The sequence below is a fragment of the Papaver somniferum genome, unplaced genomic scaffold (genome assembly GCF_003573695.1).
Source record: "Papaver somniferum cultivar HN1 unplaced genomic scaffold, ASM357369v1 unplaced-scaffold_117, whole genome shotgun sequence".
Taxonomy (NCBI): domain Eukaryota; kingdom Viridiplantae; phylum Streptophyta; class Magnoliopsida; order Ranunculales; family Papaveraceae; genus Papaver; species Papaver somniferum.
In genome coordinates, this window is record NW_020620714.1 from 2,367,773 (window position 1) to 2,384,339 (window position 16,567).

A 16,567-nucleotide genomic window follows, 5' to 3' on the forward strand; every position below is an offset into this window, starting at 1 on the left:
ACCTACTTCTTCTCTTATCTTTCCTCTCTCCCGAAACCGAGTTTTATATATCCTTAATCTGAAGGCGGGGCAAGGCCGCTAGGGTTTCATTCTCCAATCTTCTTCTCACATCCTTCTTCTAGGGTTTCAATTGTGTTCTATTGTGGAGGATCGATTAACTTGCAGGACGAAATTGCAAGAAAACCAAAAGGACTGCACCAGCAACCAATATCTACTTAAACTTCTTGTGAAGGTATTAGGTATAAATCGAGAAATCCATTTCTTATATTTTGATATTTTCTCTTTAAAATCTTCTTAAATTGGGTGTTTTGGCTTTGTGATGGATTTAGGGTTACCAATTTTTGGTACGAAGAACTGGAGAAAAATTTAATGTTGCGATACTCATGAGGTTTTTATGAAATAGATTATTAAATCTCAGTCATCTCTCTCTAGATTGATCAAATTTATAAGAAAATTGAAGTTCCTCCTTAATTTCTTTTTTCTTTCTCGAATTGGTTTAAATTCCAATTAAACCCACTTCTTTCTCTGTAGATTTTGGGAATTAAAACACAACGATAATAACTACCATTTGGAGGTACTTAGTGATATCATAATCTTTTTTCTTAGTTTCATTCTTTATCTCAAGTGTTTGATTATTTCCTCTTCTTAATTAAACCCTTTGACTTATGGCACATCAACAAGATGCTCATATCTTCTCATATTGGTAAATAGAATCTCTGGGTAGTTTGTCAACTAAGTTTGGTTAATACTCTCTTTTACCCCAATTTATTATCTGATCATTTACTTATTTATTTGATTTTATATTTAATGAAGAGAGCAATGGAGACACAGTTTTAAAGCAACAATCTCTGGGTAGTTCACTTAATAGAAGGCTCTATGATATTCATTAAGTTCACGTCATCTGACCAAGATGAGAAGCAGAAACTTGTTGGTTCATATCATATCGACTTCCGCTGATAACAATCTGTAAGTAACATTTGGTGGTGACTGAGATGGGTGTCGTGTTATTTATCTTGCTTGGTATATTTTTCTTGCTAGTGGCTTAATTGATATTGGGACCTTGTGCTAGCTGGATATCGCGTAGTTTAGGACTAGATTTATTATCTTACTTGTACATTGATCGAGTTATGTATTGTTAAGTTTCCTTAACACCATAACCTGTAAGTTGGCACTAAAGTAAGCATATTGTGGTGATGCAATGTGTCTTCTAATTTGCTCCTGCGAATTTAGAGCCACTAAAACTATTTGTTACCGTTCATTAGGTGCCACTTTCAATCTTGAAGTATAGATGATGGAGTTTGCGTACTTGTACCAACTGATTGTTTAAATCCTTGTTGTTACATTTCATTGATCAGGACCGCAAGAACTTATCGATCCATGCTTAGTTTTGTAAGCCTCAGTCTAGGTAGACTGTCATCCTTGTTTTTTGTGTAAATTAGCATGGTTCGCATAAACTTTGGAGGTCACAGGTTGGTAAAAGAGTTTAGGTTTCAATATTTGATCTTGTTCCTGTAAAGCCGGTGATCAGGTGAGGTACGATTAATTAGTTCACTTGCTCTTGTTCCTAATTTGAACTTGGGTTTTGTGCTGATTTGCATTCTTAAGTTGAATTTTTAGAACCAATTTTCCAGGTCCTTGTAGATGGAGTTTTGATGTCTGACCAAAGCTCTTGCCATTGATGGATTCTGGTCGGAATAAAGTGCGGAAAATAGTATGACAGTGTTGGCCGAGTTCAACATCTTCAATACTTGTAATTCATTCCTTTCTCTTTTTAGTTTTTCTTAAAGATTTCTTCCAGTTATTAATATTTTCTGAGTTCTATAAGTTAGTAGTAGTAAATGACATAAATATGCATTTTCTTTAGTTCCCTGATTCTTTATTTTTGTTCGTTGTTTGAACAGTAACAAGGTGAGTGAATTTTTTCCAATAGATCTTATTCTTTGCAGAGGTTTTCGAGTTTTCTCTCCACCAACATCAAACCATAAATGATTGAGCAGAAGATATGAATTGATTATGTGCAAGATGCTTTGTTTAAATAATGTTGTGTAAAGCTTACTGTTTAACGTTTTTCTTGCTGTTTTTGTTTTTGGATGTTAGAACATAAGCTATTTGATTTGGTAAATAATTTTAAAATATTAAAAATACATTTATTCCCATTTGTGAAATTTTACATTTCTACTTAAACAAAGCCCAGGACTGGACCCTGGGAAATATGAAGCCATTGGGCTTCTCCCTGGAGTTGGACAACACAATCCCTGAATATACATTTATGTACCTAACATTCCCATTTAGCTCACCCTCCACACCCGTATATAAAGTAATGTGACAGTTTTAAAGAAAACCCGTTACGATTACTTTAACAACGGTAACAGTTTGTTACCGAATATGTTACGATAGACGATCAATCGCAATAGATTTGTATAAAAACAGTTACGACTGTAACCATTCAACAACATAAATTCGTACGAAGTGCTACTATAAGCAACTTATTCTGAAACAGTTTTTATAAACTTTCCAAAACAGAGGCTTTAGTAACACCGCAGAAAAAAATAAAACTGTCACGGAAATTATACCGTAACAATTTTGAACTGTCACTGAACGTGATTTTTCTACTAGTGTTGCCTATTCTTTATGTTTTATATTTGATTTTAGGTTATTAGGCCAGATGGTGATATAAGATAATATAAATTTTGTTGATCTCTCCAGGTTTTATTGATTTCAACAATATTGATTTTCTTGCCTATTCTCTATGTTTTAGATTTGATTTTAGGTTATTAGGCCATATGGTGATATAAGATAACATAAATTTTGTTGATCTGGGTTTTTCGACCTAACAACAAGAGCAATATTGGATTTTATCGAATTCGCAAAGAGCGAGGAAGGGTTTTGTTAGGGATTTTGCTCGTAGTAATGTTGTCAGAAGGAGGACAATATTATTGCTCTAAAACGACTAATTATAGATCTGAAGATTTCTGTGTCCAAGTGAGATCAATTAGAGGATTTTATTAAAAAAAAAAAAAAAAAAAAATCTAGATCAAATCTTCTTATGGGTCCATTTTCACTTTTGAATTCGATTTTTTTTGCTACTTCTTATTTGAAAGGAATTGAATACAAAATCGTGTCATTATAATTAATTTTTTTGGTTCTGGTTGAAACTCAAATTTAATCAACTGTGATGAAATTGGTTAATTTCTTTATTCATGGTAATGATTGTCCCGAATTTTATGGTAAGCTTGCAAAAGTAATAAAATAAACACATCAAATTCTATTCTTTGAATTCATTAAAACAATTTATTTATGCAGAATAGATTTTGATTTTAGATTCTACGTAAGGACATGAAAATGATGTATGCCATTTTTTTTCGCGTGTTTAATGTTTTATCACACTGTAACCATCAAACTGTGACGGTCCGGTCGTCTATTTTATGCATTCGTTGAGTTCATCGTAGGCTCAAAATAAAGAAATCCTACTTTTACCATCTCATAGGAATAGGAATTGTTGTGTCGATGTGGTCTATTGATGTTGATCAAAGAAAAAGCATGTAACTATATGGTACATGTTTGTCCACCGTGATCCAACGAGTCATATTGAAAGGAAAGGTTTTAAACTACTCCCTATAATAATAGGTAATTCTAGATAAACCATCCCAAAAAACTAAAGAAAGTGCATGTACTCACATTGGTTTTGGTCTCGTGTCCCTCATGGGCCACTATTGGGTCCCACAATCAAAAAACTATGAGTCTACATTCTTGGTTTATTGAGAATTTTTATAATAAAATACACCGTTATGCAATATTTAGGACAACCATGGGCGTCCATTATCCGGATAATATTCAGACCATTAGATCTTGTAACCATCTCTCTTATAAGTTATGCCCTAAAAATAGGGTACCCTAAAATTTTGCAGCCGTCATCGAACTACACTTTCTCTATTCTCTTCATTTTCTCCTTCCCCAGTTAGATCTCAAATTTCTGTCCACCAAATTCTTTGGCAGTAAACACATTTGAAATCTGTTGGAGTGAAATCAGGTAGTTCCTCGATCCATCTACTTCTTCTTATCGCTTTTATGTTTTTATAGGATTGCATGATATTACTGAATATAAGTGTTTGGAGTTTGAATGTATTCTATAATTGATCACTTGAGCCCAACTCAATTCTGAAATTGCAACCGAATTGCTGGTATTAATACATTTTTGCATCAACATTGACACCACTTAGTTGTATTAGTTTCATCAGTAACTGAATCAGCACAATTGGCTGCGCACCAATTTTTTGCCATAAATTCAGTCTTGTGTGTAATATGTAAAGTATGTTGCAGCATATGTCTCAATTTTTATATTTTTAATTTCGGATCTGCCGGAATGTTCTGACGGTGACCGGTTCAGCTATTTCCATCTCTACAAAATCATCCGAAAAAGTCTAAATTAGCAACAGACGGCAGTTCTGTGAAGTAGTATAATGAGACTAGGTAATGTCAAGCATGTATATTTAGTGGACATGGCCAAATCAAATCTGTTATCCGCGATTGAATTTTTGAGAATCCATTTCAGAAATCATACTAATCTCATTGTTCTTATTAGAAGAAAATCCAAAGGAATGTAGAAATGCCTAATGATAAAAGAAGTGTCCTACAATGGTCTGGTCCTAAATGCAACAACATGATCTTGTTTCTGTTTTTTTCCCTTGGTATGGATGACCCATTTCCATTACTAATTTACTAATTTGACGGTGTCTTCAGGAGAATTCGAGGTGCAAAGAAGTAAGATTTTGATGGAAATCGACCAGACTGTATGGGTGTACACAGGTAACACAATGGAAATTGACCAGAGTGTAAGGGTGCACACAACTAACACAATGGAAGTAGACCAGAGTGTAGGGGTGCTTGCTGAATTTGTGATGCCTACTGAAGATATCTACCCAGATTCGGCGCCAACTCAAGGAAGTGAACTTAAAGGGGCAGTGGAAGCTGTAGGCGAGGTCACAGTATGTTGTGCAACAAAAGGAGATAAGTTTCTAGGTGCTGGCCAACTATATGAAAAAGGTAAGATCTGCAAAGAAGTTGTTCTGGATGAGAAATATGAAGATGTTGGAGGCTTCAGTGTATTGAAGACACAAGCGTCCTTGTATAAAGAGATCTGGTTGAATTATGGGCACATTGCTTCGAACCAAGTTCTGTCAGATTTCTATTATTATTCCCAAGTAGTCCTTGTCTCTGAAATAATGACTTGTATTCGGGATATGAATCGCTACCATCTCGACCAGGTTTCTTCTAAGGTGATCGACTCTTGGGAGATGAAGGTAGAAGTTGCAGAGAAACTTGGATTTAACATCAGCTGGCTTCGTGAACGCTTGGAAGATATTAAGAAAACTATTGCTGAGGAGAAGGAGCTTCAAGACACATTGAGGGAACAGGATGAGACAAAGGCACAAGTTATCGAGGCTGAGCAGGAGTTGGTCTTGGCAAAAGAGCAACTTTTGGCTTTGGAAACAAAGATTTCTCCCCTACTCATAGAGAGACAAAATTTGATAGAAAAATGCAGCGGTGGTTTGTTGCTTTTAGATTGCGGGACGAACTTGTCTCTTGTCACGGATACAGTGGAGATGGATCCGATTACGATGGAGGAGCCTGTTGATAACATCAACTCAATGATGGTGCCTTATACAGGAATTGCATGAAAAACAGGCATGATTCGTCGCCTCAACATAGAGTGTTGTTATACCTTTAGTTAAGGATATGTACTTTTGAGTCTGATGCAGACTAAATGGATGATTTGCTTCCAAAATCATGTAATATCGCATCAACCTGGTGATGGGCTGGGGATGCGTAAGTTTGGTTCCGTAATATTGTATCAACTTGGCTAGACAGGTAGGCTTGCATTTTGTATCAACTTTGGGTGGCACATCAGGGGTTGATCAAAGGTTTATAGTCAAGTTCAAACCTGAAACTATGTTAAACAATTTACCTATTCAGCAAATTTTTTATTTTTCCTTCGAGAAGTCTAAATATCTGCGGTGGAAAAGGATGCAATTATGAATTATGATAGAAGAACCTATTGAAAACAATGACACAGTGACTCTATGCATGAAGTAGTATAGTATTGTGTGCTTTTGGCGCATTACTGGAGAGGCGCCCAAACTCTGTATGGTGCAGTCGCCTTTGAAAACATAGATTGCAGTGGTTTCCACCATTGCCTTCTGGCATTTCTGTTTCTAGAGAAAGAAACTGAAGACAAGTAAGTTCGATTGTGAGTAGCAGCCATCCCTCAAGCATGACACTTTTAATGTGTTCCGTTTCTAAAATATCATTTGATTTAATCTAGTAATGTAAACTGTGAGCAGAGAGCCGTTCCCTCATAAACATACACATATTCCTTTCATGTGGAAAGATCTTAAATTAAATCACTAGTTTTGCTCAACTCAACTTAAAAAAAAAAAATCTTAGTAACGGCAGTAATCATACAGCAGGGAAAAAAGAAATGACAGAACCTCAAAACTGCATTCTAAGAATTCATAGTCAGAGGTTCCGACATGTATTGGCATCAGTAACCTGCTGCAGCTCCGAATGCTGCGGCACCAGTTTCTTGGATCGAACCTCAGCCACCTCATACCGGTGTACTAAGAAAAAATCACTGTGCGATCAATTGAATAGTCTCTTGATATCCTGGAGCAAGCAAAGTCAACAAATAAATATCATGAGAAGAGAAATCATTTTGCTATCTAATTTGTGTCACCGTATATGAAATCTCCACCATGGTATTTGTGATGGTTCTCGTAAACTAAAAATCACATTAAAACGGCAACCATCCATTTCTGATCATCAGATCTTTCAGATTTTGCGCCGGCCTTACTGGTTTCCCTCCACTTTCACTCTCTCACTTTTATTTCTTTCTGAAACATCAAATGGAACTCTAGGGCTTGTGTTTGTAGTCAACAGCGAATCGTGATTTACCAAAGTGTCCTTTATACCTTACATACCCTTGGGCTTTAGCCCGGGTCTTGGGGATTCGGAACACACACCCAACATGGGATTGAAATCAGGAAAATTAGGGGGAGACCCAAAAAAAATAATATTCTTATTGTCAGACCCACAATTAATCTTGGATACTGTGACACCCATAAATATTTCTGTGACACCCATAATTATCCGAAATTATTAAAACATGTCTGCATGACGACTTATGCATCCACATTACGTGTTATGCATACTGTTTTTTCAGGGATAACTCGTTATGCATCCTAATTTTTCAGGTGTATAATTGGCAACACAACTTGGATATAACATATCTAAAAATCCGCGTCTTAGAATTTTAAAAAATTTATATCGTTGGAAATCTTTTAAAGAGAGATACGCAACGAGTACAAACAACAATACCAAATTTTTGTTTTCACGAAAAAATCGGAGGTGATCATCGTTTTAGGGAAAATTTTCGAAAACTGACTGCATATTCATTATGCAGCCTCCAAAAAAGATGCATAACACATTATGCACATGCATAACGAATTATGCAACCATTTTTTCGACTGCATAACAAGTTATGTATATGCATAACAAAGTTATGTAGCCATTGTTTTGGTTGATTTTAGTTCGTACAGAAAAAATTGATGCATAATGTGTTATGCAACCATATTTAAAAGATGCATATCAGGTTATGCATCCATTTTATCGATGCATAAAAGATTATGCAACAATTTTCTCGATGCATAATGCATTATGTAGTCATATTTTCGGATGCATAACAGGTTATGCATCCACTTTCATGACTGCATACCATGTTCTGTAGATATTATTGTAGGTGCATAACAAGTTATGCAACCTTGTTTTTTGTTGGTTTCAATACTAAGAAAAAAGTATCTGCATAACGTAGATATTATTTCCTTCATCAAACCATTCATCTCTAATCTTTTAATAGTTTGTAAGCAGTCATCCTTAAAAGTGTGGCAACCAAGTACTACTCATACTACAGTTTACGAAGTATCTTTTCGCCTAGCTTTCTTCTTTCACGAAGTATTTCTTTGTTTACTGTGTAAACTTTATGTTGAATCTCCTCCCTTTCACGAAAATTCTTCCACGAAGTAACTTTGGTGATGTTACTGATGATGTTCGGGCGAATTCAACTTCGATTAAATTTACTTTGTCAATTTTTTCTTCGATGGAATGGTTGCTTGACGAGATGAGTTGCTGAACTTCGTTGTATACTGGTTGTTCATTGATGATGAGACTTCGCTGAATTGAGAACTCTTCGCTTGAAGCTGTTATTGCTTCACCTAATTGGTTTCTTCTTTTATTTTGACAGATTTTGGCAATCTATTCCAAGATTTCATCTAGCGACTGCAAAGATTTCTTGACGAAGTTGTCTTGTTTCTTCACTGCAAGCACTCAATTAAGTCAGAACTTTTGATAATATCTTCCATACGAAGAGTGAAACCATTAGATTTTGTTCGTGGGAAGAAATCCCCAAATCAGCATCGAAACTTTGATATCCAATGTTTTCAAACTTTATCCAATGGGTTTGTGAAATACGATTCACTGGCATCAAATCTGCATTCAAAACTCGTTTTAAAACTTGCGTTGAAGAGGAAATCAATTCATGAGTTTTGTAAACCCATTCCAAAATTTTGTTAAAAATAACCAGATATAAAAATTGTATGAGTAGAATGAAGACACAAGAGGAGGATTTATCTTTTAGGATCGATTGTTGATGTAGCTCTATTTCGATTTCTGCTTCTAAACAGTTTCTTCATCTCCGAATCAATTTAGGAAAAGAAGAATAAAAGAAAAACGAGGAAGAATAAGCGAAGAAACAATTTTAGAAATTCTGGGTGTGGGAGAAATTTTATCCCTGAAAATGGGTGCGCGCCTGAACTTTTCTGAGTGTGGGTTTCACAGTGGGAAATATCCAAAGAATGGGTCTCCCTATAGTTTTCATATTGAAATTAGGGATGAGCATGGGCCGATATGGGCCAGTTTTTACCTCATCAACATCCGATCTAGTTAATTACGAATTTCAAATTTGGCATCTGCATCCAATCCAGCATCCAATGGATGCACGAATGAACAAATTGGGTACGGATAATCCAATAGATTTGTTTTATTAAAATTTATAACAAAGAAATAAAGACAACATAGACGACTTCTTATAGAACCTATACACATTTTATATATCACTCCAAGCAAACACCTTAAGAATTCCTAAATATCTATATATTTTTTAAAAACTATATAAATGCCCATAATCTAACGGTTATGGATATCCAACGGATTTTCAAAGTTGCATCCGGACCCAATCCGTAATCCGTTAGATTGTAAAAATTTCACGCACATCGAATCCATTAGAAAACGGTTCGGACATCCATCCACGTGGATTAGGATGAAGTCGTAGCTTAGAATCAAATACGTGGCTTCATTCTGAGCCTTTTTTTTCCGTTCCTAAAAATATTTAGCGCCGGCTGACTTCTGTTGCGAATTAACAATTTAGCAACGACAACGACCATTGGGAATCCCCGTTGCTGACCGAGATTCGCAACCGAGCTTATGCCATTGAGAAAAATTGCAACACAGTGTTTTGCAACAGACGTAAGCCGTTGCGATCCCAGTCAGCACCATGCAAGGTCTGCTGCTAATTCTTAAAAATGGTGTAGTGAAACCCTATTGTTTTGATATTATAATTATGATTTGGATAACTAGGATTTATGAGAAATTAAGGTTAGGTTTAAAAAAAGGTAATGGCCGTGGTGGGTGTATGGATGTATGTGTAGCGTCCTGAATTTGTGATTTGAGTTACAAGGAAAATGGTAACTAACAAGAAGATGATGTTGTTAAGTCCAAGAGGAGTTCAAAGAGAAGTAAACAAAGAAAAACGAAGAATAAGAAAATGATCCCGTTATGACTGCATACTTTTTCATGCAGTCGAGAAATGTCTGCATAACCTGTTATGCAATCGAGAAAATGGATGCATAACGTGTTATACGACATCTCTTTTATTAGTTGTGAACAGAAAATGGATGCATATCCGGGTATGCATCAAAAATATGGCTACCTAATCATTTTACGCATCAATTTTTTCTGTATGCACTAAAATCAACCAAAACAATGGCTACATAACCTGTTAAAGATGCATAACGTGTAATGCAGTCGAGAAAATGGTTGCATAATTCGATATGCGTTTGTTTTACTGTTGGGTTCATGCATATATAACATTTTAGACTTTTTAGTGGCTGCATAACCAAAATATTAGTTGTATGAAAAAAAGTATAGCTGCATAACGTGTGATGCATCTTTTGTGGTGAATGCATATTGTGTTATGCATCTTTTGTGGTGAATGCATATTGTGTTATGCATCTTCTTTAGAGACTGTATAATGAACTTATAGTCAGTTTTTGAAATTTTCTTAAAATGATGATCACCTCCGATTTCTTCGTGAAAAACAAAAATTTGATATAGTTGTGTGTATTCGTTGTGCAGATTCCAACGAGATAAAATTTGTAAAATTCGAAGGTGCGTGGATTTTTAGATGTGTTATATTCTAATTTGCTTGCCAACTATACCTCTGAAAAATTAGGATACATAACAAGCTATGCCGATGTTTTCACAATTTCAGATAATTATGGATGCCACTGTAACCCAAAAATATTTTAGGCCTAACAATATTTTTTTATTCGGGCCTTAGCCCAATTTTCTCGTTTGTAAGTGGTCACGTGTCTGCGGTTATTTACACCCCTTGAGACTACGGGGAAGGAGCACATATAACAGTCAACTATAGAGTACAAAGTGCCTGAAACTACAGAGTTCAGCAGGAAGCTCCCAGTAATGGCGATTTAAAGGATACAAGGTGAAGATGAAGATGAGGATAGTAGAAGGTAATGATAGGTTTGATTGATAGAATCAATACCCCATTTTGAATCTTTGATCTTTCAAATGAGGTAACAAAAAAAAAACACTGAATTTTTTCGAATGAATGTTCTTCTATGAATTTTGTTTCGAAAACTATGATTACCGTCTGTCTCGGGAATTTATTGATTGAAGTTTCGTTTCCTTTTGAATACTGCTTGATTTTTCGAAAACTATGATTCCTTTTATGACTCTGAGTTAGTGATTTGATTTTCTGCTCGCAACGTGACTGTGAATATGTCTCACTGAAGTTGAATGAACAATGATATTGATCAAACGGATGCCTTCTTGGATCTATATCTGAATCACCAAATCTTTGTGATGGGAGTGAAGGTGGAAGAGTTATTAGACCTAGTTATAATATTGGTATGCAGCATATCCCTTCCTTATTCCACCACCTCTATTGTCATCTCACCCAAACAGAAACAGAAGCGACATTACATCTTTGCATTATTTCGGAGTTCATTTTGCGTTGGATAAACTGAATTCGGCCACATTTTAATGGCGATACTCAAACTAATCTGTATATTGAAATCCTGCAGTTTTGCATTTGTCCATGGGTCCTTGTTTACAAAATGTTTTTTACCGGTTTTCTTAGATAACCAAGATTTTGTTGTTACAATTTACGCTGGTAAGGATTGTTGCTTTTCATTCTATCCATATTTTCCTTCTGATACTAATTGGAAAATGTTTATATTCCTGCAGCAAGCGGGAATAACTCACTGATACTTGCTATTACTATTGCCATTCCTTCAGTTATCATAATACTTTCCACTATTGCTTTTGAGTTCTTCAGTTTCGATAGAAAGAAAACAAAGATAAAGTATTTTGACGGTAAATTAGCTATCCCTCAATCATGATACCCAGGTATATATTCTGCTTCATATGAATTGACACCTTTCCCAAATGAGTTCCAACTTATTGGTGCGATTTCCATGTAGATGTTGGTAATATGATTCGAAATACAGAATCCTTACAATTCAACTTTATTCTAATTAGTGCTGCACCAAACCATTTTTTTGAAGTTAATAAACTTGGGGAAGCTTGATTTGGCTCTGCTTATAAGGTACTAAAAAATAAATATTAAATGCATGTAACTTGAAACTTAGAATTGAGTTTCGCATAAGACATTGTTCTTGTAGTTTTAGATAGCTAAAACTTATATTTCTTTTGATGTCCCCGGGGTACAGTTTCAGACATGCAAGAAATACCCGTGAAGAGGCTAACGAAAAATTCAGGACAAGGTGACCAAGCCAGTTCAAGAACGAAGTTACGTTACTAGCTAAGCTTCAACACGAAAACCTTTTGAATCTTGTTGGTTTCAGTCTACCTGATGAAGAAAAAACCACACATTTATGAGTTCATGACAAATGCAAGCCTTGACAAATTCCTATTCGGTTTGTCTCCTATTCATGTATCTGTAGGAAGGAATCTGCACGTGTCCAATGGTTATGGATGCTGTTTCAGGTATGTAGTGACATCTACCATATATTTATTTATTCGACGCGTCTAGGGTTGGATTAAAAATGTGGACCAACTGTGGACCAAACCCACGGATCATTAAGATTTATAGGGGTGGGGTTTAAAGGTTTAAGTTGGGACTGCAAAACTGATTTGAATGGTTTGATTTCACTGGTCCACAATTGGACTACGAAATTTGGTATACATTTAGCTTTTTGCTTACTTAACAGACAGACTGTTGGTTGTTACCTAGGTTGACCAGGTGGGCAAATGTTTAAAAATAAAGTGAAAAAGGCTTTTTTAAAAAATAAAAAATAATTTTTCTCCTGCAACAACAAGTGGAGTTGTTATGCTTAAAACAAAAAGGAATATGTCTGCTTTAGTCACAGTTCACAGTTCCACTAATATGACTAGTCATAAATATGGGCAGCCACAATCATTCAACTAGTGGAATATAAATAATGATTTCTCTAGTTGTCATGATAGACTTTAGTGCAAAACCAGCCCATATTACCCTTCAAGATTGGTGGCCGGCGTGGAGGTTTATTTTAGGGAAAACCAAGAATAGAAGAACACATGATCATCAGAAAAAAAATTAAAACATGGGTTGTTGTTTTAATCTAGTACTAGTATCGATCTTCTTCATTATACAGTACACAACTGCACAATCAATATATCGTTTTCACCTTTGTTTAGGAGCTAATTACAGTAGTTCTGCTGGCACTGGTAATACATTTCAAACTAATCTCAATCATCTAATTACTTCACTATCATCCTCTGCCAGCAACAATTCAATTGTCATAAGAAATGGATATTATAATACCACCGCTGGTCAAACTCCGGATACTGTTTATGGTTCATTTCAGTGTAGAGGTGATGTTTCATTAGATGCTTGTAAAACTTGTGTTCAGATGGGTGCTCAGGATATGAACACAAATCGGAGATGTCCGAGTTATAAACAAGCAATCATTTGGTTTAATGAATGTATGTTTAGGTATTCGAATCAACACTACTTTAATATTATGCAAGACAAACCTACAGTTTATTTTTGGAGTCTGAATAATGTTTCTAATCCAGATGAGTTTAACCAAGTCTTGGATGATTTATTGAAGAATTTAATAACTGAAGCTTTGTCTAAGAGTAATTTTGCTATTGGAGATAAAAATCTTACAGATTCTACCAAATTATATGGATTTCTACAGTGTAGCGCAGATATATCTTCAGGTGATTGTAGTCGATGTCTTCATGAGGCTATAGCTGAATTACCAGATTGTTGTTCTGGGAGAAGAGCTGGGAAAGTTATTACACCTAGTTGTATTCTTAAATTTGATTTAGATCCTTTCTTTCAATCTACAACAGTTAGTTCACGGCCGTCTCCTCGCGTATCACCGCCAGGGTCCACCAATGCAGAGAAACCAAACTGTAAGTAGTACTCCTTATTTTGTGATGATAATCTTCATTTATTCGATTCAGCCCAATCAAACCAAAAGTTTAAGTTCTTGGGAATAATGAAAACTTTATTTGTTTACTCAAATAGAATTTGGTTTTGTATCCATTTCATTGTTCGTTATACTAAACTCGGCGAGTTTAATTTTCAATTTGAAGAACTCCTACTCTATATTCGCCCGTAACGTCTTGTTTGTCTTACCTTATTTTCCGGTACGTAGCAATTTGGGGGTCTGCGAACACAATGAAGATTTCATACTTAGGATATCTGTTTATATTTATACTCAATTATCACCTTGTGCTCAATTCATGATTGAGAACTGTTTATAATTTTGCAGCAAAAGGGAACGACTCATCTAAAATTGCTATCAGTATAGCTGTTCCATCGGCTATTTTGGTACTTGCCGCCATTGCCATCTTGGTTTTTTGTTTCTGGAGAAAGAAAAAAAAGGCAAAGAAGTTCGTTTGTGAGTAACTATCCCCTCAAGCATGACACTTTTAGGGATATGTATATGCTCCTTCGTGCAGTGTTAGTGTGTTACATTTCAAAGATTTGATAGTCAGCTAATTTGGTTTACTGCTGTTTTCCTCCTGAAGATGTCAATGATGAGGTTCTAACTACAGAATCCCTGCAATTCAACTTCAGTACAGTAAGTACTGCAACAGATAATTTCTCTGAAGCTAATAAACTCGGAGAAGGTGGATTTGGCTCTGTTTATAAGGTACATTTTTTTTAAAAAATATGTTGTAAATTGAAATTTAGAGTATAATTCCTAAAGCTGGTTGTTTTTGAAACTATTCACAGTGCTCAAAACTTTTCTTTTTTGTCTCCATTTGATGTCCTCAGGGTACACTTCCAGACAACCAAGAAATAGCTGTGAAGAGGCTATCCAAAAATTCCGGACAAGGTGACCAGGAGTTCAAGAATGAAGTTACATTAGTAGCTAAACTTCAACACAGAAATCTTGTGAAGCTTGTCGGTTTCAGTCTAGCTGGTGAAGAAAAACTACTCATCTATGAATACATGCCAAATGGAAGCCTTGACCAAATCCTATTCGGTTTGTACCCTGTTCTGCGTCTGTTTATTCTTGTTCTACCAGTCATAGTCCGATAAATAGATTAATGTTTGTGCTTTTTGGTCGGAGGATTGTGTAGATTCAGATAAATGTACACAACTGGATTGGGAAAGACGATACAGGATAATTGGTGGCATCGCAAAAGGACTTCTCTATCTTCATGAGGAGTCCCGACTAAAAATCATCCATCGGGATCTCAAAGCTAGCAATATACTGTTAGACAAGGACATGAATCCTAAAATTGCAGATTTTGGCATGGCTAGGCTTTTTGTGCTTGAGCAAACTCAAGATAGTACCAAAAGAATAGTTGGAACGCAGTAAGTATATACTTTGAATCACTGAACTTGTAATTTTTCATAACTCTATCAAGACAAGTTGTGATGTTCCTAATGTGTTTGGGTGTTGGGATTTTCAGCGGCTATATGGCTCCGGAGTATATGATGTATGGTGAATTCTCTGTGAAATCGGACGTTTTCAGTTTTGGTGTTTTAGTTTTAGAGATACTTTGTGGACAGAGGAACAGCAGTTTTCATAAATCAGATGTTGCTCGGGACCTTCTAAGCTATGTGAGTATTAATAATTTTTTTTCTTTTTCTTTTTTTTGTATCCATCCTTCTCTAGTTTTATTTACGCGATGGGTAGTAAAACGGAGGAGGAATTGATGCAGGCATGGAGACATTGGAATAATGGATCTGATATAGAAATATTAGATCCAACTTTGAAGGATGCATGTAATAGAAGCGAAGTTATGATATGCATCCATGTGGCGTTACTATGTGTTCAAGAAAATGTTGCAGATAGACCCTGTATGCCTACAGTTGTCCAAATGCTTAACAACTCAGTCAGTACCAGTCATGACTTACCTACATCACCTGCATTTATGGCTGATGGTACGAGACACATAACGCGTCATCCGGACTTAAATCTAGTCGGCAGTGCAGAGCAAGGAAGTTTGAGGAACGAGTCAATCAGTGAAGTGTCGACAGTGAGCGTGAATGAAATTTCAGTAACTGAACTATACGCTCGATGACAATACAGTAGCACATATTTAGAATGCTTTTCTTTATCTTTTCAATGTTGATCAGCATTCTTTCTTTCCTGAATTTTAAGCAATGTTCATTCAACAATTCTAAATCCCACAGAAACAATACTAAATGATATGATATTTACAGAGAATTAGACTTGTTTCATGTCTTTATTGAATTTGTAACCTACTTTTAAGCTGCAATTCGGCCAAAAGTCTTTATGAGCTTTGCATTTACATTTTGTTAGAAATTGAATGAAGAACTTCACAAAAGCAAAGTAAAACCATATTTGCTGCAAATCAATTGAGAATACAAATCATCAATTGAGAGTATAGATTATCTTGAACATAATCATTCTGAGTGGATTTTTAGAGACCCATTTCCTCTTAAGTCATATGCATACAGAGTCACAAATATTCCTTTTTGGAAGATCTTGATTTACAATGTCATTAGATTTAATATACTAATGTAAACTATCTGCTTTCTCTTTAATATGTCTTCCCCCTGCCTCATCTTCCGCTACTTATCCTTCCTATATATATATATATATATATATATATATATATATATATGGCAGCATTTCCACTGAATCTTCTGATTAACTTCATTTCGAACCAATTCATCTGCTAACCTGTAAATTTCATCACAAGTGATCTCAACTTAAACATT

At 35.4% G+C, this 16,567-nt stretch overlaps 2 protein-coding genes and 1 long non-coding RNA gene across 9 annotated transcripts; all 3 read left to right on the plus strand.

Moving 5' to 3' along the window:
- Positions 1-2,101, plus strand: LOC113329445. Of its 3 annotated transcripts, none has more exons than XR_003349890.1 (4): positions 1-239; positions 532-574; positions 814-1,750; positions 1,902-2,101. It is a non-coding gene; the product is annotated as an uncharacterized LOC113329445 (long non-coding RNA). The 3 variants fall into 3 exon arrangements; XR_003349891.1 differs by having other exon boundaries at positions 814-966; positions 1,632-2,101; XR_003349889.1 differs by having other exon boundaries at positions 814-2,101.
- A 1,793-nt stretch (positions 2,102-3,894) lies between these two features.
- On the plus strand, positions 3,895-5,977 carry LOC113329535. Its single transcript, XM_026576393.1, has 2 exons — positions 3,895-4,030; positions 4,741-5,977. Exon 2 carries the CDS (start codon positions 4,773-4,775, stop codon positions 5,676-5,678), a length of 906 nt encoding a protein of 301 aa, XP_026432178.1. The 5' UTR covers positions 3,895-4,030; positions 4,741-4,772; the 3' UTR covers positions 5,679-5,977.
- Positions 5,978-10,782: 4,805 nt separating this feature from the next.
- On the plus strand, positions 10,783-16,046 carry LOC113330039 (putative cysteine-rich receptor-like protein kinase 35). Of its 5 annotated transcripts, none has more exons than XM_026576891.1 (12): positions 10,783-10,859; positions 11,596-11,757; positions 11,832-11,956; positions 12,081-12,159; positions 12,315-12,357; positions 13,554-13,773; positions 14,136-14,264; positions 14,395-14,519; positions 14,645-14,855; positions 14,953-15,190; positions 15,289-15,439; positions 15,541-15,903. In XM_026576891.1, the coding sequence occupies exons 4-12, from the start codon at positions 12,089-12,091 to the stop codon at positions 15,901-15,903; spliced, it is 1,551 nt and encodes a 516-aa protein (XP_026432676.1). In that variant the 5' UTR covers positions 10,783-10,859; positions 11,596-11,757; positions 11,832-11,956; positions 12,081-12,088. The 5 variants fall into 5 exon arrangements, with proteins under 5 accessions (XP_026432676.1, XP_026432679.1, XP_026432678.1 ...); XM_026576894.1 differs by having other exon boundaries at positions 11,890-11,956; XM_026576893.1 differs by having other exon boundaries at positions 11,596-11,724.
- The last annotated feature ends 521 nt before the right edge of the window (positions 16,047-16,567 follow it).